The sequence below is a fragment of the Vigna umbellata genome, chromosome 5 (assembly GCF_029865625.1).
Source record: "Vigna umbellata cultivar VRB3 chromosome 5, Vumbellata_1.0, whole genome shotgun sequence".
Classification (NCBI taxonomy): domain Eukaryota; kingdom Viridiplantae; phylum Streptophyta; class Magnoliopsida; order Fabales; family Fabaceae; genus Vigna; species Vigna umbellata.
Window position 1 is genome coordinate 29983795 of NC_142169.1, and position 25845 is coordinate 30009639.

Consider the following 25845-nt stretch of genomic DNA (forward strand, 5'->3'; position numbering starts at 1 on the left):
TGCTTAAACCAGTGGTTCATTAGGTCCACAATAGAACTAATAAGTTCCAACCTTTTTATTTAGGGTATTGCTCCCTCCACCACCACACCTTTCTTCCTCCACCTCCCCTTTACTATTTTGTCCTTAAATAAAATTTTATTTTTGGGGTTAATTTTTTTAATTTTACCCATTCACAACCTATTCCACTAATAACCTATTTTAGTTCCTCCTACATGAGTAAAATATTTTTCTTTTATTTTAACATTATTTTTCTTCATCTCTTTCTTTTGTCGCAGTGAGATACTACAAGTTGTAAAGGTTGGTGGTAGTGGAAAGAATTATCAAGTAGTCTTCCTCTCGTGGTGCAGTGTCGCTCTCGTGATGCAGTGTCGCTCTCGTGGTGCAGTGTGTGGAGTGGTGCAGTGCGTGTGTTGCTTCCTTAAAGTGTGTTTTCGAATAAACCTTCAAATAAAACCCTAAAATAAAAAACGTAACTTTTAAACGGTGACATCCTTCAACGGATGTCAACATCCGTTTAAGGAAAGAACGGATGTCAACATCCGTTTAAGGAAAAAAACGAATGTCAACATCCGTTTAAGGAAAAAACGGATGTCGACATCCGTTTTTTCCTTAAACGGATGTTGACATCCGTTTTTTTCCTTAAACGGATGTTGACATCCGTTCTTTCCTTAAACGGATGTTGACATCCGTTCTTTCCATAAACGGATGTTGACATCAGTTCTTTCCTTAAACGGACTCCGAGTTACGTTTTTAATTTTAGGATTTATTTTATTAGTTTATTCTTTATTTTGGAAATATTTTAATAATTTAATTTAAATGTTTTGATTTATTATTTTTTAATATATTTTTAATGTATTTTAATAATGTAAGGAAAATGAAGAAGAAAGAATCGTATGAGGAGAAGTGAAACGGAGAAGACAAATGGAGTTGTAAAGTAAAACAGAAGACAAATTGTTAAACGAAATTGAGAGATGAAAAGATTGAGTGCAGGGAGTAAAGTAGGAGAACTAGGTTTGGAATAAATTAAAATAATAAAAATAAAAAATTTTAATTTGAGAATATAATTGGAATTAAAAAAAATTGGGGAGGTGGAGGGAGAAAGGTGCGGTGGTGGAGGGAGCAACACCCTTTTATTTATTTATAGAATTCCAGAATCTTATTTGAGAAACTTCAATTAAATGTGACTTAAAATCAATTATAGGCCCATGAATTTACTTGTCATTTCATTTGGATCATGACGACCTTACAGGTTTGATTTAGGTGTTTGGGAGACGGATTCAGTTGGGCCTATAGATTCAAAGTTTTTTCATATTTTAAAAATTTAATCAGACTGTAAATTGTATAAAAAAAGTTTAAAAATGAAACTCTCTCCAACTGTGCTAAAGTCTCTCGTGTTACTTACACATCCAATGCCAGAAACGGGGAAGTTAATTGCTCAGAGAAAAGCAAGCATTTAAGCAAAGGAGAATAAAAAGATCTAAGATGATTGGATAAGAACCATGTTGGTGCGTCTCGTTTCTCTCTGGCGACGAGATCGATTTCGTTAATCTTCATGGAAGATGCAATGATTGATATAAAGAGATGGAGCAAGTAATGATTTTTCATCATGTCTTCATATATATATATATATATATATATATATACTCCTTTCAAAAGGAAAAAGGAAAAAAATGAGACTTGTGTCGTCTAATAATAGGAGAAGACTTTTTTACAAAATATTCTGTGTGTGTGTGTGTGAGAAAGGTGAAAGTAAAATCCCCCTTCTTTTCAATGTTCACAATTACATGTCAAATCGCGAACACTTTGGGGGTTGTCCCAATCTTACGCAAACGACGTGTTTGTAATATTGACACTTCCACATATACCTGACAGAAATATCTCTCAATCCGAAGCCCCCTGAGCTTGAAACTCCTATCTTTCGAAAGTGGTAGTTTAGTTAATCTTTTTACTCCCCGATGATGTTTTGGTGCATAGTTAAGAAGGCAATTAAGAGATTGGGAAATGATGTTTTGTGTTTGGATGAGAGTAGGGTGTGAAGACATGTAGGATACCACTACCCTTATATGATGTATGTGGGAATCTCATAATTATTGATGAACACAATGAAAACGTTTATGAGGAGGAACAAGAGAGGACCCATATTTACTCTCTATTATTGTTTCAGAAATCTGCAAGTTGACTCATGGGCCACCCACTCTGAGGACAGCCCCAGTTTTTGGGTCACTCTTCCAGTCACACACACATGCCCTAATTTTAAATTGCTTCCATACCAAACCCTTCTCTACCTTTACTCATCTAAAGGCAATATAAATAAACATATCACACAAAAGCAGAAGAAAGAAAATATATACTTTTTACCTAAAACATCCAACCCTCCGACTTCTTTGAATTCTCTTTCACCATAAATCTGCATAAACCGAAGGAAAATTACCCTATCCCATACCCTCAAAAATAAATGTTGATAATGTAAAGCTGCAAGTGCATCACGTAGTGCATGGAAGGGATTAGGAAAAGTAATCAAACTACGCAGGACATGGAATTGTCCATACTTTGGGAGGCATTAAGCTTTGAAAACATTATTTTATTCTACATGAAAGATACAACAACTCCGGCCAATAAAATCAAATACAAACCTCAATTTTAATATTTTGTGTTGGAATTCCACAGCCTTTTGGTTTATTTTATTTACATTGTTAATGTGCGGAGATCCATGAATCTCATGATCCAGTGATGTCGAAGCATGTTGTTACTCAAGTATCTTTCATGGACCGCGCAGCACTCTATGATTGATCTTCAACTATATATGAATATAGTTGTATACTAAAAGAATGAGTATGTCAGTGCTGTCTATCTTCCCATTATGAAATACATTTTAATCTCTGAGTAGCAAGTTGGTGTTTTGACAGGATAGATAACATCTACAACGTCACCATCTGATCCATTTAAAACTGGTAACCTATGATTCTGGCCTTTGTCTTTTGTACCATTCAAATATTGGGATAATGTGGAAATCAACGAAAACATAGCATAAAGTAGTATGGATCGAGAATAGTTAGGCAATTCATTCTTTGCTTTGTTGTTTTCTTTAAATAAAAAAACCGAAGGTGATCCCTTTTGCAAATGAAAACCAACTTTTCAAGTGACACATATACACAGAGATATTAAACTTATGGGGTGGCATTCTCCTAAAGATAATGAAGAGTGGTGGGAGAGTGGGGTTGCTCGAAAAACGTCACTGTTATGTTATGACTGGAAAGAACATGTCCTTATCTGATCTTGTGAAGGGTCAAAAGTGCCAAACAAAGAGTGGCTGGCCTCTGGGGAGAGCCTAACTATATAGACCACTTTGTAGGTAGTCCACGGATACAAACATGCCACGTTACTTACCATAAAAGTAAAAGTTTCCAAACAAACTATTTCCAACGTATTAATCAGCTGTTGTTGCAACTAAGCTTCGGAGGTTTTAATTCTCACATGGCCCACTGTGTGTTAACCAGCAAGTAAGGAACACAACACAACCTCCTAATGGAATCTCTCAACCACTGTTACAGCCTCAAGTCTTCCATTACAACCTATTATCTTATGTTTGTTGAAAGAATTAGAAATTTCAACAACTCAATTATGGCTCTAATACTGTGTTAATAATTATCTAAGTATTATTGGTTTGAGAAAACAGTTGCCTTTTTCTTCCCTCTATTTTGTTCAAAAAGCAAAAGTAGAATTCATGAGGCAGTAGTAGTGTATTCCGTATATATATGCGTGAAAAATCACCCGTTCCCTCCTAAGAAAGTTTGACATCCGAAGGAGACATACGGTTGTTTAAATTCTCTCCATTAACGTATCTGTCGGTTGCTTTAATTAATGAAAAAGTTTTCTTCCGCGTCATTATTATTTATTAATTTGGAATCAAGATCTATTTGCATAAGTTATCAAGTGATGTTTGGTAACAGTGAGAAGAAGCATGGTGAAGGAAGGGTATGTGTAAGGAGTATAGGGTAGAAATGAATTTAAAAAGAAAAAGGAAAAAAGTAAGATAAGATGTGTGGAATGCACTTTTTAGCATAGGTCATATAGAAAGTGTTGAGCAAAGGGACAGGATTTAAAAGGTGGGAGGTGTAGCTGGTGGTGACCCTGCGCCCTCCAAGTGTCCAACAAATATTGTTGGGTCCTTCTACTGTTGAGGGAGGGGCAACAAAACAAAAAGGAAGAATCAGGAATGACCCAAACCTACCTATGATCTCTTTCTTTGATTTCAGCTCATATATTATTGTGTGTGTTCTTCTAGCTGCCTATATAGTTGAAACACGCGCAAAGGAAAACAAATTAAATACTTGTGTTGTTAGTCATAGTTTGCGATTTCCCCATATAACTCGCCCGCTGCTCCTTTTTGCGTGAATCATGTGCCTTAAACATAGATTTCAGTATTGTGATGCGGTGAAAGACACCACCAATTTAACTTGTATGTCTCACGTATCATATTACTTTTATACATGTTTTTTAAATACTTATGTCAGTATTTAAGAATTACAAAACTGTATTTAGTAAATAATCAAATAAGTGATTATTAAGCGCTTGTATAAGTAATAGTGGTGGAAAATATAATAGCATAACAGAGATTTATCATTTTAATAAGTAATTCTATTCAAATTCACCTCTTTATATTTTTCTTAAAGTTAATCATTCATGTATTATGAAAGAAAAACAGAATCCTTCGTTCGGAAAACCTTTACTAGAGTCTCCGATTAGAGTGCTTGTCATCTGATTATCAACGCCAATGAATTAGTTAGAAAAAAAAAACAGTTTATTAGATATTTTATTTATTTTAGTTTTGGAGTCAGATTCTATAAATCTGTTACCCTTATCGAGCTGGACAGCCTTAGTTATTGAAAAAATGGTGATTTAATTTGTATTGAGAAAAAATAAGTCCAGTTAAGAAAATTAATTTATTTCAAAGTATAGATGATATTTAAAAAAAAAAATTAACATGTAAAAACCTGAAAGAAACCATTCTTCATTTGTTAAGATAGTTTGTTTTTCACGATTCCAACAAAGAACTTGTCTTTCTCAACCAACTTTAAAAAAAATTATTTTAATGAATCTTGTTTGTCTTTGAATTTAATTTGTCATGTCTTTTTGAAAAAAATTTCACACCCTTCTAAAATGTGTATTTTTGGTTTATTCTTATCATTTATCTCTTCAAGGCATATTCTTAAGAAAAGTTAAGTTTCTTATCATCCCATCTAGAAGAGGCATTTTGTGTTGGTGACATTCTAATGTTTTAAATGATAAAAGTGACCATAGTGCAGTCATTTTAAAATCTAGTCAATGAAGATACTTAATACATATATGCAAACCAAATTCGATGATGTAAATTATATAAAAAAAAAACAAATTTTAATGAGTCAAAGATGTTTATTGCTACATATGACTTACACTTTTTAGCAACAGTTAATATTTCCATCAACATATATTATATATTAAATCAAGATAAATGGTATTAATTGTTCAAAAAGAATGTCATATATTTAAATTACAATCGAACTGTGATATTTTAGTTGCAACTTTTTAAGTAAAAAGATACTTATATTTATTATTGATCTCAAGTGTTTACCTCTAGATAAAGTCACAATCAAAAGATTTGATTCTTAGCAGAATAATTGTTAAGATATTTTGCATGAACTCTTAATTATTTCATAAGAGAAAATTTGGTAGACAAATTCACAATCAAATTAAGAATTTAGATAAAGAATCGTGTGTTTCCTATTAATTATAAATATTTTTACATAATAATAAACACTTGATTTAACACAAATTTAGTGATAAAATATAATTTTAAAGGTTATTACTAACACAACGAATGTCTTAGTTATGTCATATGAAAAACACCCTCTTTATACTTATGTTAGACTATACATTATCTGACATAAAAGTATACATGTACATTATTAGGTCTGATGCAAAAAAAAATGTCACTAATAAAAAAAATTATAATGAAATAAATATTTTTGAGTTTGTTTTAGTTTAATGTGTTGTTTATCAAGTGAATATTTTTTATAAAATTCAAGAAGAATTGGTAAACAATTAAATTTTGGACAAAAGTTGGATCAAGATTGAATTGTACAAGTTGAAAGGTTTCAAAAAATATTAATTAATATCATTAAACCTGAATACACTTAAACTTATATAACTTAATATTCTTCCTAAGTGGTCCAATCCTATCTTAAATTTGAATTTTCTATTCATTAACATTTCTTCGTCTTTATAAAAAAATCTTTTCTTTAATAGGCAACACTCAAAATTCAATATTTCATGAATTTGCTTTTGGTATCACTCCAAAAGATCTCTTACCAATGGAGGTATCTTGTGTGTATATAAACTCATGTCTATCTCTTATTTTATCCGATGTGGGACTTTGTTTGTACCCAACAACTACCACATTCCCTTACTTCTTTCTGTTGGGTCTATCAAAGAGGAGGTTCATCGGAGAGACACAATACCAAATGAGATATGAGTTCAACAATATAAGGGATTGACACCACTCTCTACCCAAAACCTTAAGGCAATGAGTCAATGGGTCTTTCGTCTTTATGTAGTGTTCTACTTTCTCATTTATATCCAACCTGGAATTTAGATTCACACTTGGATTCCCAACAATTTCTCCTTCAAGGGTGGGTCCCTTCCACATAGGTACACTCTCCCTCCAGTGGAAACATTCCCAACCAACTATAACCACGAGTAGCACTTCGTACCGCCGTCATCTTAACGACATTTGCTTACTTGAATACCCTTTGCCAAGAAAACTTTCGGTATAAGAACCATTATACTTGTTTGAGTCGGTCACCAAAATGAACCATCGACTCTGATACCACTGTTGGGTTTATCAAGGAGGTTCACCGGGAGCCTAACCACATAAGAGATTGACACCACTCTCTATCCAAAACTTTAAGACAATGGGTTAATGAATCTTTCATCTTTATATAGTGTTTATTTCTATCTAATGTGAAACTTAGACTCACACTTAGATTTCTTGTGATCCTTTTACGTTCTTATCTATTCACGTTAGTTTCCTACTTTATTTTTATTTGGTTCCATTATTAAATTTTGTTATAAAATGTGCTAGTATTAAATTAGATTGAATAACTTATTATTTGTAGTTTTTATAAATTCTTTCTCTTAATCTTTTAGTCATTGAATATGAATTATTAGATATTATTTATTTAATTTAATTAGTATTTATTATTTATCTATTTTAATTTGTAATTTTAAATATCTATTAAATAGGTTGGGATAAAATTCGGAGCATCTGACCTTTGTTAAATATTGAACGATTTTTAATTTTCCATTTAAATTTTAATACATTAATTTGTTCGATACTCTTCCAATTTTATATAACCTAAAGTTTATTTAGATTTAGTAAAAATTATAATAGCAATAATTATATTAAATTTTAAATTGTCCTAGACAATTTGATATTAATTGATTAGGACACTATGATGTACATTTCATAATTAGTGTCTCGGATGATTCAATAATAATAAATAATTAAACATATTTTTCGTGGTTAGAAATATTAATGTGACGGAATTTTTTTGAGAAAGAGTGGTGGGAGGGGAGGGTTCTCACGGAATTGAGAGGCGCATGACGTTGACGTGAGGTCATGAGAGCCTTTGTTTGTTGTCTCTCCCTGGCTTGGTCTTGAAAAAACTGGAAGAGGAGCCCACAGAGGATTTTGGAGTTTTATGGTTTTTGGTGTGGCGTACGTGTTATGTCAGCAGTCACCATCTGAAATCTTCTGTCTTCACACGCCACCACACACGGCTAATCCCCTACGCCTTCCCTCGGCAGCCGTGGGATTCGCCGACAGCAACGTCCCGAAGAATCGAACGGCATGGAAGGCGAAAACAAAAGAGGCTAAGCAATAATGCAGGTGAGGTCTCCCCGAAAATAGAAAGGCGATGAGAGAGGAGAGAAGAAAAGAGAAAGTAGTTGGAGAGAGAGGGAATGAGAGAGGGACACGAATAGGCAGAAAGCGACAGGGAGAAAGGTCGTAGCTGTTACATGTGTGTATATGATATCCATGTCATGGTATGGCATGGCATGTCATTGCCTTTAAAGATAAAGATAAAAGGCAGTTGCGGACACACCCAACCCTCTTCGCCATTGGTTCCTTTCTTGACCTTCCCTCCACTGTGGGACCCTCCTAAACCACAAAGAAAACTAGGACCGAATCTTCCTTAAAGCGATTAGGAGAGGGTAGACACAGATAAGCCTTGTGGGGTTGACGCGTGTACAGTGTATCTCCCTTCCATCACCACGGGACCACCTCTATTCATTCATTCTTTCCCTTTTTATTTCTCAATTACACTTTTAATACCTTAATTAATTATCCATCATTCCGATTAATTCCAAATTATTTCAACACCCACCCTAAGTAAACTTTTCTTTTATTAATTATATTTTTTTTTTTCATTTTCTCCTCTTATTGGCTTACAAATTCTTTTGCATTCTTTCTCTCGTTGACTTCCCACGTTAATTTGAAAGCTGAAGTTGCTTGGAATAACTTTTGGACCAAATCAGATTTCTTAATGGGTATAAAAGTGGGTGCGCAAACTTTAACCAGCATTTCGTAGATACCATGGAAGAACACACCCGTCACGTGACAAAGTCACATAACTTAGTATCAATACAGCACGATAAGTGAATATATATCATGTTTGTTGAATTGAGAGAATATTAATATCTACCATTATACTCTAAGTTGGAGTATTAAATAGATTAATTAAAAGAAAAATAAAACATATAATTAAGAAACTGAGAGAGAAAAATAATTGAAAAGTTTAATTATTATCGTTTATAATGCATCAGTTGCTAATTTTTGTTTAAATATATACTTAATATTATTTTAATATTATAAGCCATACAACTAAAGATTTATGTGGTTTGAAATTGTGAATTAAACAAAATCTGTTTTTGTTGTTTTTTTTTTTGATTGAAAATATATTTTAATGTTATAGTTCTTTAAATTGAAAATATATAATGATGTAAATTATATATAAATACGTGATTTGTACCATGTAGCATAATAATTATGATTATTTGAATTAATTTAGTATTATATTGTAAAGCTGTCAAAATGGGTAATCCGGTTAAATTCACCACGGATTAGTTATTTAGTGAATCAATTCAACTCGGTTCACTTATTAGTGAGCTGAAATTATAATTTGTTTTTATTCACTGATTCACTGATTCACTGATTCAACACGAGTTAGTGGGTTAAATGGATTGACTCACTGATTCACTTAATTATAAGTTTTTTTAAATAACAAAATTATAATTTGTTTTTATTCAAATCTAAATAAATTTCATTCTAAAATGATGGTAAACTCCAAACACAATTCAAAATAAAAAAAAAAATATCATAAAATTCAACTGTAATCCAAAAACAAACGGGAAACAAATAAATTTTTAATATTGATAACTTTTGTATCGCTTATCCATTTATAATATTAGAGTTTTGAATAGATAAATCTATAATATTTTTCTATCTTGAAACATCTTTTCTTTTATCTCCATCTACAATATAATAAAACCATGCTGACTAATAATATTGAAACACAAAATAATAAATAATTAAATTAAATTAGGTGGGTTGGTGAGCCAACCCGGCTCATTATGGGTTCAACCCGGATGAGCCAGATTTTAAGTGAACCGGAGTTGAAAACTAACCCGCATAAAGAAATTACATTTTTTTCAAACTCAACTCGACTCAAACCTGTGGTGGGGTAGGTTGGCTTACGGATTACAACTCATTTTGACATATAATTTAAAATATAAATTCTTAAACAAATATATTTTAATAAAATAATATTATATTAATTATTGTGAAATTATAATTATTTTTCTTAAAAATAGACTGATACAACAATATATGGTGGTATATTGTCAGTTTCAAAGTTTAAAAAAATATTACGATTTTATATTGTTCTCAATTTTTAAATAATATAAAATTAGACATATCAAAATAAAATTTCAATTAAAATAAAAGAAAAATGAAATTTATACTTAAAACTATTTTTTCATTTTCATAAACATTATTAATAATGTTATGATCTCAAGTTTATTTGAGATAATATCATTAAGATTAATAATAATATCTAAGATATTGTTTATTTTTAAATCTTTATTATAATTTTATTAATATGTCTAATAAAAAAGATAATTATTAGTCACCTCAATTTTTAAGTGATATAAAATTATTGAATGTTCATAAATAATTATTCATCTATTGTGAAAAAGATTAAGCCTCATGAATTCACATGCTTAGTCTTATGATAAAACTTAATTAATTAATTTTAGTGAAAATCTTTCTTCCTTTTAACTATTTTTTTCATTTATTAGATTGAAGTTATGAAATTTTGCAATTCAGATTCGGATAATGAAGACTAATCCAACTAACAAAATATCATAATCGTAAGTTCAAATGATATAAAGGAAATGATCCAATCAATAACAGAGAAAAATACAATTGTTTTTCCTGTTTTTTTTGGAAAGATAATGATCCACATTTGTATTGGTCACAGTTCAGCAATATCGAGCTATAAATCTTATCATATTTTTATTGAAATAGACGCTAAAAAGAAGAAAATTGTTCTAATGCAATAAATAAAATTAATAATATATATATATATATATATATATATATATATATATATATATATATATATATATATATATATATACACACACACACACACACATGAAGAAGGAAGCAAAAAAAATCTACTTTAAAAATGAATGGTTGATTTTGAGAGTGGATCTCTTGGGTGTGTGAGGATTTGAGTAGTTGGATGTTATGAAAATTTGTAGTTTTGTTTAGAAAAATTTATGATAAAATTTGCAATTTTTTTTTAAAAAGAATTACACTTTTTGTAATTTTTGTCAAAAAAATGGTATGAATGTTTACCGTTTTTATTAGAAAAATTGTATTGAAGGTTGAGTAATAATATTACGTCATTTCCAATTAATACTACAAAGTTTTATGGATAGTTTCCTTTTTCTTCTTAGTTTAAGCTGATAATAATTATATAATTTTATAAAATTAGGCTGGACTAGAAAATTATAATTTATATGTAAATAAAATTTGTGTAACATTTACTTATAATATATAAATTAAAAACCAATATGTTTTAATAAAATAATATTTTATTAATTATTTTAAAATTATAATTTTTTAAAATTAGAAGTATTATCCATCTTAGAATTAAAAAATTTATCATGATTTTACTTTTAAAAGCATCTTAAAAAGTATATCTTATTTTTAATCTTGAACTCTAAGTGATATAAACTTCTTAGTCAAGAATTAAAGAAAATAATTAAGATTAATTTTTGAAACCACTTTCCTTTTTTATTAAAGCTATCCATGTTCTGACCTCAATTTCATTTGAGATAAGATTATTAAAGTTAATTACAATATCCAAGATATTATTTATTTTTAAACTTAAAGATCCATCATGAATAAAATTTACTAAATTACCATCTTTTACATTTTAATAATTAATTTTAATTTTTCTTCTTCTTATAAACATTTTTACAATTAAATATAACATTATCAATCATCATTTTATATTACTTTTATAATTAGGGACATTTTGATAATTTTCAATTTTTACCAATTAAACAATTTTTTTTATCTGTCACATCGATCAAATCCTACTCTAATTTTCACAAACTTTACTTCCCAATTCACTTATAATCACCTCCAAATTTACTTAAATAAACAACAAAAAATTTACCTTCAAATCCATTCACTTAGTCTCTCCCAAATCATCTCTCCCAAGTGAACACACCCTAAAAGACAAAAAGAAAAAAATGTATTGTATGAGACTATTAAACCTGCTTAAACAATAATATATCCATTATAAAATAAAATTAAGTCATTTGTCAAATTAGAAAAAGAAATTCATAGGTGGGCTTCCTTAGTGTTGAGAAAGGAAATATTTATATATCTTTGACGCTGAAGTCAATAAAAAAAATGAGAATTTATCTATAAGATCAACATATATGGATTATAAATAAATTTTCTGTTAGAATAATATTTACTTAAAAGTATAATAACAATATAATAAATACAAAATAATAAATAATAACAAATATACTAAACTACTAAGATTTAATTATAATATAAAATAATAAATAATAATCAATATATTAAACTACTGACATTTAATTATAATATAAGATATGACTAAAAAAGGTATACTTTAGACTACTTCATAATAAAGAGATTTAAACAAATTTATTGAGTCGTAATTTTTAATATGTCTATTAAGTCGGAATTAAACAATATGTATAATCAGAAAAGAAAATAAGTTAATTAATATTTTTAGTGGTATTTTCTAACTATTTTTTAGGTAATGAGATTGAAGTTTTGAAATTTTGAAGGTGAGATTCGGATAAAGAAGACTAACCCAACTAACAAAATAATATAACCGTAAGTTTAATTGGTATAAAGGAATTGATAAAAAAAATACAATTGTTTTTTTATTGTGTAAAGATAATGATACACATTTTTATTGGTCACAGTTCAACAATATCGAACTACAAGTCTTATCATATTTACAGTGAAATGCACATTAAAAAGAAGAAAATTGTTCTAATGCAATAAATAAAATCAATACATAAAACATATTAAATAATAATCACACCTAAGTAGTAAAGGGATTATTATAGAAAGACGTGGTAATTTAAAATTTTCTAATAGTTTTTTACATTAAATTAAGTAGTATTTTTGGTAATTGTAGAAATTAAGCATAGGCTTCCATGGATATAAGTCGAAGGCAACAAACACAAATATTGAATGAAGCAAAAATGTGATTTTATTAAAGTCGACGTGAAAGCACATCACATGCCCTACGAGAAATATGCGGAAAATGTCCCATGGCTTCCCAGCTCCTCCAAATTTCTATCTATCCCATGCCAATAATTCAACCAAGGAAAAAAAAACACCAAATATCGAAATAATTTGGTCTCTGGACATGTAGCCACACATTAAAAAAAAAAAAAGCGAAGAATCTTGCACTCTTTCCATATTATTAATATCTTTTTTTTATAATAGTAGTTTACTTTTTTTTCAAAAAAAAAAAATACTATTTACTTTTTATATTTTTAATATAGTTTTAAATAAGTTATTTGTTATATTTTTTATCTTTTTGTTTTTTGTATACATTTTATGGTCCTTGCGTATTTTTTAATTATGTTATTGTAGCATATTATAATGTTACTATATATAAAAAAAAACATTATTGCTATATTTTTTATGATGTCTATAAGCAATTTGTTGATGTTCAAATGGTAACAGTTAAGTGTATTAGATAGTTTTAGTGTGTGTCTTAGCATACTTGTACAACTAAGATAGATCTTCTTAATCCTTTTAACTCAAAATTAATCAATTAGTATACATTTAGGCACACGCTTAGAGTTAGTGAAGTTCAAAATAAAATTTGTAACAACTGACAAATTAACCAATTACACTAAAATATTAATCGATTAAGTGAACTAACTACAATAAAATATTAATCAATTAAGTGAACGTAGCTTGAAGTCTTAATTCATTTCGGTATTAATTAGTTAATCTAATAAGCATCTAAAAAATAACTCATGCATTTTAATTTATCAAACACCTAAAATAATTTATTAAAACATATTATCTTCATTTTCTGGGCTTGATAAAGAATCTTTTAATCAATTATAATTTTATCTTAATTGACTAATACTTATAGATATTTGTTTTTCTTTAAATCTTACATATTTTTTTATTTCAAACCAATATCGACATTTCAAATCAAGAGAAGAAAAGTAAAAGATTTGAACGACCAAACGCTGAATAAAACGTTTTTTTTCAAAAAGATTAAAGATTGATGAGTTATTATTTTGATTATAGGTTTTGATTGTAATATTTTTATTAAGATAATATTTTTACTTTATAATTTTATTATTTATTTTGTAAAATCAACTTTTGATAAAAGTTGTGGTAATTGTGTGAAACATCACCTTTTCTTTATAGTATTTGAAGGAATTCTTAAAGTGTGTAGTTGAGTTTTAAAATTTAGGTTATGTAGAAAATCTTGTAATCAAATTATGAATTCTTTGGTGAATTTTCTTTAACAATACATATTCTTGACATACACAGGTCACCCTAAGATGCAAGATGATTAGGTATCTCCATTACCAAAGTAATGGTAGGTGGCAGAGATAGGTAAACGAGTCTGGTTTTGATTTGGCTAACCTTTTAAATATCAATCCATTCGGTTTCTTTATGAAATAAAAGAGTTATAATTTTTTCTTGGTATTTCCTGCATAGTATCTGTGATCAAATTGGCTTGTTTGATAAAATAATAATAATAGTGATAATAATAATAATAATAATAATAATAATAATAATAATAATAATATGTGAAAATTAGACAATCTATTTTTTTGTGGAGTTGCTAAATAATATTGGGTGAAAATGATACATGATCAATATATTAATAAAGCACAAGCTACTGAATTAATAAAGTTTTTAGATTATTAAAATGATGCTATGAAAAGGAAGAAAACATCTACTACTAAGGTTCTGAAGGAGTCTCATTTATATACGACACTTGACTTGACTCACAGAGACTATTGTATATGTTAAATGAAGTCCTTGAGTTGCATAGCATATATACAACTTTAGTAGGATAACGATTCACATAAATAGGCTAAAAAAAATTAGGAGATCGAGAGGTATTAGTATACACTCAATATAAGTATTAATATATCAATTAATGTTAGACACTTTAAACTAATATTGTTGTTCAATATATTCTTTAATGAAAAATACTATTTAACAATGAATTATCTTAGTCATTGAGACTCATTCTAACTACTGATTCAATAACTAAGCTAACTAAATAAAGCCATCAACGTGTAAAACAGGCACTGATTGCAATATTGGTATTAGTCAGTAAAATTGACAAAATCAGAACTAACTTTGAATTTATTCATTTTAAAAGTGAAAAAATGTGATCCCTCTCCGGCATTTGAACATGGCATCTTGATAAACTAGCAATGACGATGGATGGAGCATAAAAAGTTGCACATTTTTTAAAAGAAGTTTTTCATGAGTTTTACATGGTCCCACTCGCATTTTAAATAAAAAAAGTTGGGGTCAGTTTTCTATAACTTGTTTTAAATTTACTTAAAAATAAATAAAGATGATAATAATTTGAGAATGTGTTTTAGGAATTATTGATATTGGCGTATGGGTTTAAAGGTATTATGGTAGTTGTAGAATAGAGTAAGTTTGATTAGTTTTACATGCATGGGAATGGGAATGGAAAGAAAACAAAAAAACGAAGGTGGTGGAGTCATGTCAAGAAGATTCAATGAACTTGACATGGGTATGAATTTCTATAGGTCTTGACTTTTCAGTATTGAAGACAACAGCGAAGGCAAGGCATGACCAACAAACCAAAACATACGTTGAGGTCGGATATGATAATAATATATATACAATACTATAATACACTCACAACAAAAGACCAAAGGTAGCCAAGTACGCAAAAGTTGGGGCATGATAGCCGCCTGCTTTAGAATTACAAGACCATTCAAATAAACAAAAACATACCAACATCTCCTCCTCATCCTCACCATCAATAATGCGATTCCCTTTCAAAATTATAAACCAACCCAATGTTTTCTTCAAAACCAGTTACGTCTACTCTTAAATATGTCTATGCTGCCAATTTCGATCCTCTTAATGTTATCTGCTGCCACCATGTTCCTTCACCGCTGTTTGTACTATTTCGATAACAAACAACAAAATTTGATTAATGACTAACTTCTTTTTCTGCATATATATCCAAATGGATATCCGCATGCACATTACCTGTTTCTTTATGCCAACACAGAATTCATACGCTGATATTTCAAGTTTCATTTTTAATATACAGATATATATAACTTTAGTTAAACTTTACTTATTTTATCGGTAGAGTTGTAGTAGTTTGAGATAAACTCTTAAAATATTAATGACAGGCGTTATTCATATTAACAAATATTTATTAGTTATTGTTGCTAATTTTTATTTAAAAGTGTTTTAGAATTAAATCAACTAAAAAAATTAAGTTATTGGTAGTGAAAACAAATTAATATTTGTTAAACATTAATTTTACAGATTTGTGTCTTATATTTAGATTATAAAATTAAATTTTCTTTTAAAAAATTATTCAAACTTATATTTTGTAGTGTATTTAATTTGTTATTTTCTAGAAAAAAATTAATTTTATTTATGTTATTATTTTATGATATAATTCTATTTAGAATTTAGAAAATAATCTTAAATAATTTTATCTAAACAACTTAGAAAAATAAATACATTAATATCCATGTCTGCCAGTATAAAATATAATTTATAATAATCTTTTAAACATATATCCAACAGATAAGGAGACAGTTTTTCTTTAAATGGAAGATGCAGTAATAACTGTAACCACTATCCACTCCAATCCAACTCATTAATAATCCCTGCCCATGGGACATCTCCTTCTTTATTGTGTGATTGCGGGTTAAAAGAATACAAGGAGGGTACATTATTTCAATTCTTATAAAATTATTAATTATATGAAAATAAAATTTAAAAGTATTTAAAATATTGAATGTAAGATTTTGTAATCCTTGGTGATAAATATATATATAGACATGAACAGTTTTAGAAGATGAGAGATGCGGATGAAATATTGAAGTATGTGTAGGTAAAAGATATTATTGTATAAGAGATGAGATTTGAAGTTTGATTTTGGTTGTGGTAGTGTATGGTTGCAGAGATGGCGGGGGAAGAAGAAGTTGAAGTTGAAGTTGGGGTGAGTGGGGTCGTTGGTAGGTGTGTTGTGGCCCCTTCACTTTTGTTTCGGTCTTCACTCTCTCACCACAACCAAATAATAGTTGCGTCTTCACACGGCTATTCCTTCCATCAAACATAACACCATTTACAAATCACCAAACTAACTCTCTCGTTTTTTCCTCCCTAATAAAAACATTGGGTCCACTGCTGAATTTCATGCCATTGCCAGGTCAAATTTCTCACGTCACACACCTCAATCTTTTACTTTCTTCTTTTAACCTCTCCTTCAATTTTTCATCCTTCTTTTCCACATTTTTCACCCCTTCTTTAGTAAACAATCATGCTTTTTTTGCAACTGCTACATCTTAATTATTACTATTTGGGCGTACATATATGACTTATGTTACTCACTCGATATCTATAATTGTTTAAATAGCAAATCTGTGACCTTTTCTCGGTGTTTCCTTCTTTTCAAGTCATTTTCTTGAGAAAAAAATTCGGAATGAGAAAAGGGCAAGAGAACCAGGAGCAAGCAAAGAGACCCATGATAACAATATTGAAATTGATAGAGCAAACACACACAGGGACCATACACGGCCACTTACAAAATCCCCTTTTATATTATATTATATATATATATATAGTCACACCCATAAACATGGACAGGGGAGTTCGGGATCATCAGAGAGAATGGGGTTTCTGTGATGTGATGTGTGCCAGTTATCTATTTGCTTAACTCAAAATCAACACAATCCAAAATTCTTTTAGGGGACACCATGTACGGGCTTGTACATGTTTTCCAGCTTATTGGCTCCCGCTGCCTGTTCTTCTGATAAATACACTTGGATTAAAAAATTACTCACCTGATCATCATAACTTAATTTCCCACATTTTCTGACCATTAACTTAATCCTTACTTCTTTAATTGCAATATTATGTCATCATGCATCCCATTCTTTCTCTACGGAAACATCTTATCCAAACTAATTGAATTCCGTGTCACCATCATCATGCTAATAAAACCTCCACCTTCTTAGGTAACTCTAGCCTTCCATAATGCTTTTACTTTTACAAATCATTTGCATAGGAACATGCATCCAATTATATAATATAAGTTTTAGTTAAATCCCAAGTAGGAATTTGAACCCTCTAAGTTTTTCTTTTCTTTTCCTTTAATTAATTATATCATTTAAATAATCACCCGTATAGGTATTATAAGTGTATTAGCTCAACCTTTTTTTTTCATTTTTCTTAAATTTTAAATTAGTTTTATCATCTAAATTTTAAATTTTGAATGATACCCATATATTTAAATTTTAAAATAGATTAAAAAAAGCACATTATTTTTTAATAGAAAGACAATCTTGCTGAATGCATGGATAAATGTGAGGTTTTTTCATCAAAAGGGATTATTAGAATATATATATAAAATTATATGATCTTTAGCAAAATGGAAGTATGAATAGTAAATAAAAGATTGAAAGAATTTAGGCGTTTAAGACATAAAAAGAATAGAAAAGACAGAAAAAAAAAAGCAGAGTGGCATGTAGATGAGCGTGGATGGATGTACCTTTTTAAGTACAGGGTGAAGTATTGAAAGATCTGACATATGAATATTCAGTATCTATGTATGGAGTAACTGAAGAAGGCAACCTTTTACTCTGGTTTTCACAAGTGTCCGCGGGAGATCCAATGTGCTTTTACTAGCTGTGAAAACTGAAAACTTGGTTGTTAATGCAACTGGGGCAAGAACAAAAAGTTGGCATGAGTTTTCACGAAAGAATCCAAGACACCTATGAAATAAATACTATTGACATTGATCTCTACGAGAATGACATGTTCATTATTAAAAGGCCATTCATAGAAACTTTTATATACACATATACTATATTAATAGCGCGCCTACCATTATATATATATGTTTGCTTTGCTTTATGAATGGATATGATATGATACCCGAGCTGGCTAAATGAATGAATGTCCCCAACTTCGAAATTTGTAGTCCTATTAACATCACAGGCCTTAAATTTGTCACTGCTCATTCTTACACAATAATAGTTACTGATGGTGATTGAAAACTTCTAAAAGCCTGAGATGTAGAAAATAGCCGTTGCACTTCAGAATTTTAATAAATATGGTTATTCTGTGTCTTTCCATGCGAATCATGGGTTACCTCAAACAAGCTGGAAAGGGTTATTACTAATTATTTATTGGGCCGTGCATTTCCTTCTTTGTCCATTTCTTTCTACTCTCTGCTTCTTTTCACGCATCACAGTCAAGTGATCCTTTGCTTGCCTTCAGTATCTGTTCACAGACAAATTCTGATAATTACTTACAGGGTTTCATTTTTTGGGATAAGAAAACGAGAGAAGGAATAGATTAATTTCTCAGAGATAGAAATTTAAAATAATAAAATACTATATGAAATGAAATTCTTTTATTTTGTTATGTTGATCATTGTGATATGCTGATGTCTGCTAGTATAGGTCTGATGCATGAGAGCCAAGAAGGGACCACTTTATTTAGGGGCTCATGATTCATAGACACATCATACATGCACTTGATTGGGACCCCTTGCTTTTGTAACTCTCTCTTTAACTTTTCTCTTTTTCCGGTTACACTTTTTATCTGCTAAAATTTACACACTGTAGGGTAATTGGTAAAGTTCAAGAGATGATAATGCATTGAGAAATTGATAAATAAATCTGAGGGACAATCATTACAAGGGAAATACAACTGTAAATAAATTGGAAAACAATTTTGACATATATTTTCAGCTTTTAAAGCATTAAAGTTGGTGTTATGGTAGTTGGTTCTGCGTTCCTTAGCCATTTAATTGCTTTATCTTCAAACTCAGGCATCCAACCACAAAAAATTCCCAAATAAGTTGATGAGAAAAAAAAAATGGAAATTGCGAAAACGACAAGAAGATATTTAATGGAGAAATGAGCAATGAGATCCCTCCACCCGCTTCTTGTCCATCATCATCCTCCTTTTTTTTTTCTTTTTCTTTTTCTTATTAAACAAACAATTAATTGAGCTTTGCGGAAGGAGACGTTTCCTCGTTTTTCAGCTGTTTGTATCTTCTGACACACCTTGATTGCATTTTCATTATATATTTTTTATAGATTTCTCAGCACAAAGCTACTCTCTCTTTCTCTCTCTCTTCAAAAGTTCTTTGTTGCTCATCAAAGGGTGCTTGGCTTGTGCATCAAATGATTTGAAAAGAGAGGGTCAAATCAAAAGAAGTTCCCCTGTTTTGATCTATTCATTTCACAGGTACTTCTTTTTCAAAAGAAAAAAAGGCACCGAGGCATGTATGCTCACTTCATTGTTCTCACAATTTCCCCCCAACCCAGAATTTGATATAATAAAAAATCAATTTTTTATAGAAAAAAGATCATAAATGTGTGGATAATGAAGTGAACAAAGATGGGCATCTTTTTCCCGAGTCTTTTTTAACCATCTCTCTCTTCAACTCTTTTTTTACCCTTTTCAGTTGGGGTGGAATTGCAGCGGATTTGAGTCTGACAGAGAGCTTTCCTCTTTGCAAGTGAAGCGACTGATGAAATCCCAACATAGATAGATAGATACATAGATCACATATGCACGTTGACAGGTCCGTTTGATCCATCAATTTCTTTCTGCTTTCATGTACGTTTTCGTTACCCATAACTGTTTTGCTTTCATGGGTGAGACTAACTGTTCGTGTGCGTCCTTCTCCTTCTCTCTCTCTCTCTCCCTCTCTCTCTCTCTCTCTCTCCCTCTCTCTCTCTCTCTCTCCTTCTCGTACTTCTCAGCTCACTGCAAATCAATTTCTTCTTTCCCTTGCAGTTCAGAAACGATCATGAACCACGTGCGCACCCCAATTCTCCTATCACCAGGTACACTACATACCATATCATTCATTCCATTAACTAATACACACACAATGAATTATCTTTTAAGTTTTTCTTTAAAACTTCATCAGACACCATCACAAAACCATGCACAAAGCGACTTAATTCGGAATGAACAAGAGAGATCTCAAATATTGTTATTCAGGTTCAGTTTTCATCGGTTTTCCCACTTGTGTTTGTGTGTTTGGTCAGGATACCTTTGAGAGAGAAAGTACCAAAAGAGCTGCAATTATTGGGAGTTGTGTTGATGGGTTGATCCACAAATCGTTACAAGATTAATCGCAGGTACGGCACAAATTCAAGTATGTGTAAGTGAGGTGCATGTTTAGGCTATGTGTTGGATTGGATGTGAACTTTGAAAGCATAGAGTAACTAACGTGGTGGTAGTGCTCTCTTTTCAGTGAAGTAACAACCTGTTATACCAAAAACCGATGGCGACATACTTTCATCATGGTAACTCCGAAATCCAATCAGGTGCCGCCGACGGACTCCAAACTCTTGTCCTCATGAACCCAGGCTACATCCACTACTCCGACGCACCGTCACAGCCCCCTCCCTCACACGCTGCGGGAAATCTCGTGTTTCTCAACCCCGCCGCAGTTGCCGGCGCCAACAGCAACGGCTCCTTCAACCCTCACGCGCCGCCCTCTCACACCCAACAATTCGTTGGAATCCCCCTCCCCGCTTCCCAGGACCTCAACCACCACTCCATGCACGGGCACCACGATGTCTCGGCACTGCATGGCTTCCTCCCGCGCATGCAGTACAATCACTGGAACGCATTAGACCCGGCTTCGGCGGCGCGTGATACCCCACGCGCGCAGCAGGGCTTGTCTCTGGGGCTGGGGTCGTTCCGAGAGGGTCAGGCCCCGGGCATGTCCGGCGACGACTTGCGCGTGTCAGGGGGTTCGCCGTCGTCGGCGTCTGGGGTTACCAATAATGGAGCATCGGGCATTCAGAGCGTTTTCCTGAGCTCAAAGTACTTGAAGGCAGCGCATGAGCTTCTGGAAGAGGTCGTGAATGTTAACAATGGGATTGGCACCGAGTTGGGTAAAAAGAGTGGGGGACAGACGAAGGTGATTGGAGAATCATCCGCGGCAGGTAGTGGAGATGGTTCAGTTGGTGGGGAAGGGAACGGAAAACGTAACTCTGAGCTATCAACTGCAGAAAGACAAGAAATTCAGATGAAGAAAGCCAAACTGATTGCCATGCTTGATGAGGTATGTGTAGTTCACTTTAATTCAACATCTTTGGTTAAACTTCTCATGGGTTTTTCCGTTATGAACAACTCAATCGTTATAACTTTCACATTTTTAATTGGATTTCCCATTTTTCAACGAGTTTTAAACACACTATTGGTGTTTTTAACTTTTCATGTTGGTATGAGTACTAGTGTTCGACTTCAAATCATAGCTTCATCTTATCTAACGAAAAGTGAATTGGGTTGAGCCTGAGAGAAAAGAATAATTTTGATTAAGACAAACTATAGATCGAAATTATGTTAAAAGAAGTGTTTATTTTAATTACTTCAAATGTTTCAAATAGAATTCTTGAATGGAAAAGGCGTTTTATGTAGTATATATGATAATGTCTCACTTATCTAATCTAATGATTAATGCATGGAAATTCAGAAAGATTATGAAGGGCTGATAGTGGTGGATTGCATGATTGTGGTTGGTTTCAATTGCAAGTACTAAAATATTTGTGAGAGTTGAATTAATGAATAGTTTATTGACGTGATGTTTTTGGTCGAAGGTGGAGCAAAGGTACAGGCAGTACCACCAGCAGATGGAGATTGTGGTGTCATCATTTGAGCAAGCTGCGGGGATTGGGTCTGCGAGAACATACACGGCTCTTGCATTGCAAACAATCTCTAAGCAGTTTCGTTGTTTGAAAGATGCTATTGCAGGGCAGGTTCGAGCTGCTAACAAGAGTTTAGGAGAAGAAGATTGCTTTGGAGGGAAAATAGAAGGTTCGAGGCTCAAATATGTGGACCATCATCTGAGGCAACAACGAGCTCTCCAACAATTGGGAATGATCCAGCACAATGCTTGGAGACCCCAGAGGGGATTGCCTGAAAGATCTGTTTCTGTTCTTCGTGCCTGGCTCTTCGAACACTTCCTCCACCCGTAAGCACTTAACTCTTTTACAAAAACTCTCTCTTCTAACTTCTTCAAAAATTGAACCGCGTGGGTTATGATAAGCTCAATTCTTTTTAACTTCTTGATTCTCTTACAATGAAAAGGTTTACAGTATTTTAAAAGGGTGACTGTTAATTACTTCAAAGATTTGCAAGTTGTGCTGAAATAACTGAGTTTGGTTCCAGTTATCCCAAGGACTCGGACAAACACATGTTGGCAAAGCAAACAGGGCTAACAAGGAGCCAGGTAAGTAACATAATAATGGTATTTATCTCTTCCATTTGATGAATGGTTCTTCGCCTTAACAGTGCTGGGTGGATGACAGGTCTCAAATTGGTTTATAAATGCTCGGGTTCGGCTTTGGAAGCCAATGGTGGAGGAAATGTACTTGGAAGAAATGAAGGATCATGAACAGAAGGGATCTGAGGATAAATCAAGCAAGAGCAATGAAGATTCTTCAACGAAAATGGCAGCTCCAGCAGAGAAAGGTCCTTCGAATGAAACCGAGGCTAAAAGTTTCAGTTCCAAACAAGAAGTTTCAAAGAGCCAGAACACTGCTATGGTTTCAGTTTCTAGACCATCAACGTCACCACTTGGTGGGAGTGTGAGAAACCAATCAGGATTCAGCTTCATGGGGTCTTCAGAGCTGGAAGGGATCACACAAGGAAGTCCAAAGAAAGCAAGGAATCATGAGATGATGCATTCCCCAAATAGTGTCCCTTCAATGAACATTGATGTGAAGCCCAATGAGGCAAACAATGAGCAACTCTCAATGAAATTTGGTGACGAAAGGCAAGGCAGAAACGAATCCTCTTTCATGGGAAACCAAACAAACTTCATCGGTGGTTTTGGACAGTACCCAATTGGGGATATTGGAAGGTTTGATGCAGAGCAGTTTGCTCCAAGGTTTTCAGGTAATGGTGTTTCCCTCACTCTTGGTCTTGATTCATTACCCGGAACCCATCAAACATTCCTCCCAAACCAAAACATTCAACTGGGTAGAAGCTTGGACATTGGTGAACCAAATGAGTTTGGTAGCATAAACAATTCCTCTCCTCACTCTTCAGCTGCTTATGAGAGTATCAGCATGCAAAACCCAAAGAGGTTTGCTGCACAATTGTTGCCAGACTTTGTGACCTGAATAAGACATCAAAAGGTGAGCAATGTGATACCACAGTTTCTGAGTTCCTCACAATTTCTTCTTAGTTCCCTGCTTATGCGGGGAGTGCTGAACAATTGTAGTGTAAAGAAAGAAGGAATTTTACTTTAGTATAAGTTTATACCCTGCATAGAACCATTTGAGTTCTTAGATAGCTTAGGATTTCAAAGTATATGGTTGAGGTTGTATATTATTTTTGTAAGCTCTGAAGGTGGGATAGATGGATTGTTGTCATAAACTTTATTTTGGTAAAAGATACCAATATATCTTCGATTGAAAATATATCTTGTGCCTTTTTACATTCTCAACAAACCACAACCAAATACAATATAATATATTCTTTTTAACTACAATGTCTACAGAATTGAAAGTAAAATCTAGAAGGATTATGTCTTTCATAAATGAAAACAAAATGTGAAGATGTTAACACAGAATTTCTTTTCAAGAAATGAAAGCAAAATTAGTTCCATCTGAACATGATCTCAGAAGCACCTTCCAGACCTGTCATAGCCAAAAGTCTTTATACTTCAAGCTGATACATTAAATGTATTTCTTTTCATCCTCTACCCTGTTAGACCCAAAAGCAATTAATAACAAGTTTTTTTTTTTTTTTATGTGGCAGTCAATTTGTGAATTAACACATTTTCTTATTCAATAATTTGCTTATAAGTAAGTTTTAAGGAAAATCTACTGACACAAAAAAGTTTCTACTTCCCTTTGACACTATACTTCACTATCCTTCACTTTCACTTTTGTTAGGACCCTTTTACCTCTCTAATGGTAGTTATTGATGTCAAGTAATTTTTATGCTAATTTTAATTTGGTGAGTATAAGATTGCACAAAATGTTACCTATCTTCCTATTAATTATAATTTTTAGTCGAACTTAATAACTTAATAACTCTCAACGTCTCAATAAGTCTATAAATAAACAATTTCCTTTCAATATTCCATAATTTAAAGATCACTCTCTATTCCATGTAAAAATAACTAACTTGCATTTGTATTTAAACTCGTATTAAGAAATTAGTACTAAACCAACAATTTGAATTTAATAACTATGGACATCTCAATAAGTCTACAAAGAAGTAATTACCTTCCAAAGTTTCATAATTTAAAGATTAACTTCTCTTCCATATAGAAAATTCAAGTATATAACTAACTTGTACTTCTATTAAGAAATTAGGACTAAATGGACCGTCTTATAAGGTCATATTTTATATAAAGAAAATATTATGAAATCTAAGTGTGACTTAAACTCAATGTTTATAAATGAGAATGTTGGTAAAAAAAATCCATAAACCATTCTATTAAGATTTTAAATTGGAGCTACTGTTAATATCTCAAATAAGTTTAACTCGGATCTCATGTGTTGTTAGATCTTCTTGATGAATCTGTTTAAATAAAGAGTGTTAAAATTAGTAATAAATGTCAAATTCCACATTAACTTTTACAAAGATATTTCATTAGCCAAATTCATCTTCAAAATATTTAATGTAAAATTCATAAAACTCGGATGTAAAATACTTCGTGCATAATCTGCATTGTTGAAAAACTAAATATGCCAGATACCATCCTACAATTATTATTTTTTTGCATTAAATGGTAGAACATGAAGATATAGATGCAATATTATTGGACAAGACGCTAACAGCATGCTAGAATTGTGAACAAAATTTACCAATGCTAGAGGGACTTGGTTTGAAAATGTAAGGGGAGGGAGAGGTTATGGTTCAAGTTTTTGTGTTTAGAGTTCAAGTTCATTGCTAAAAAAGTTAATAAT

General features: G+C 31.6%; 1 protein-coding gene across 3 annotated transcripts; it reads left to right on the forward strand.

Annotated features, from left to right (window-relative positions):
• The first annotated feature begins 19944 nt into the window (after positions 1–19944).
• Positions 19945–24345, forward strand: LOC124838444 (BEL1-like homeodomain protein 1). 3 transcript variants are annotated; one of them, XM_088116112.1, is made up of 8 exons: positions 19945–20143; positions 20364–20518; positions 20699–20748; positions 20956–21048; positions 21165–21983; positions 22519–22892; positions 23090–23150; positions 23230–24345. In XM_088116112.1, the coding sequence occupies exons 5-8, from the start codon at positions 21195–21197 to the stop codon at positions 24043–24045; spliced, it is 2040 nt and encodes a 679-aa protein (XP_087972238.1). In that variant the 5' UTR covers positions 19945–20143; positions 20364–20518; positions 20699–20748; positions 20956–21048; positions 21165–21194; the 3' UTR covers positions 24046–24345. The 3 variants fall into 3 exon arrangements, with proteins under 3 accessions (XP_087972238.1, XP_087972239.1, XP_087972237.1); XM_088116113.1 differs by having other exon boundaries at positions 20364–20483; positions 20956–21065; XM_088116111.1 differs by having other exon boundaries at positions 20364–20483.
• Positions 24346–25845: the final 1500 nt, after the last annotated feature.

Coding starts and splice junctions, on each gene's coding strand:
- LOC124838444 (XM_088116112.1), top strand. CDS start 21,195: ATGGCGACATACTTTCATCATGGTAACTCCGAAATCCAATCAGGTGCC. Junction 21,984..22,518: donor TGATTGCCATGCTTGATGAG/GTATGTGTAGTT, acceptor TTTTGGTCGAAG/GTGGAGCAAAGGTACAGGCA. Junction 23,151..23,229: donor CAGGGCTAACAAGGAGCCAG/GTAAGTAACATA, acceptor GGTGGATGACAG/GTCTCAAATTGGTTTATAAA.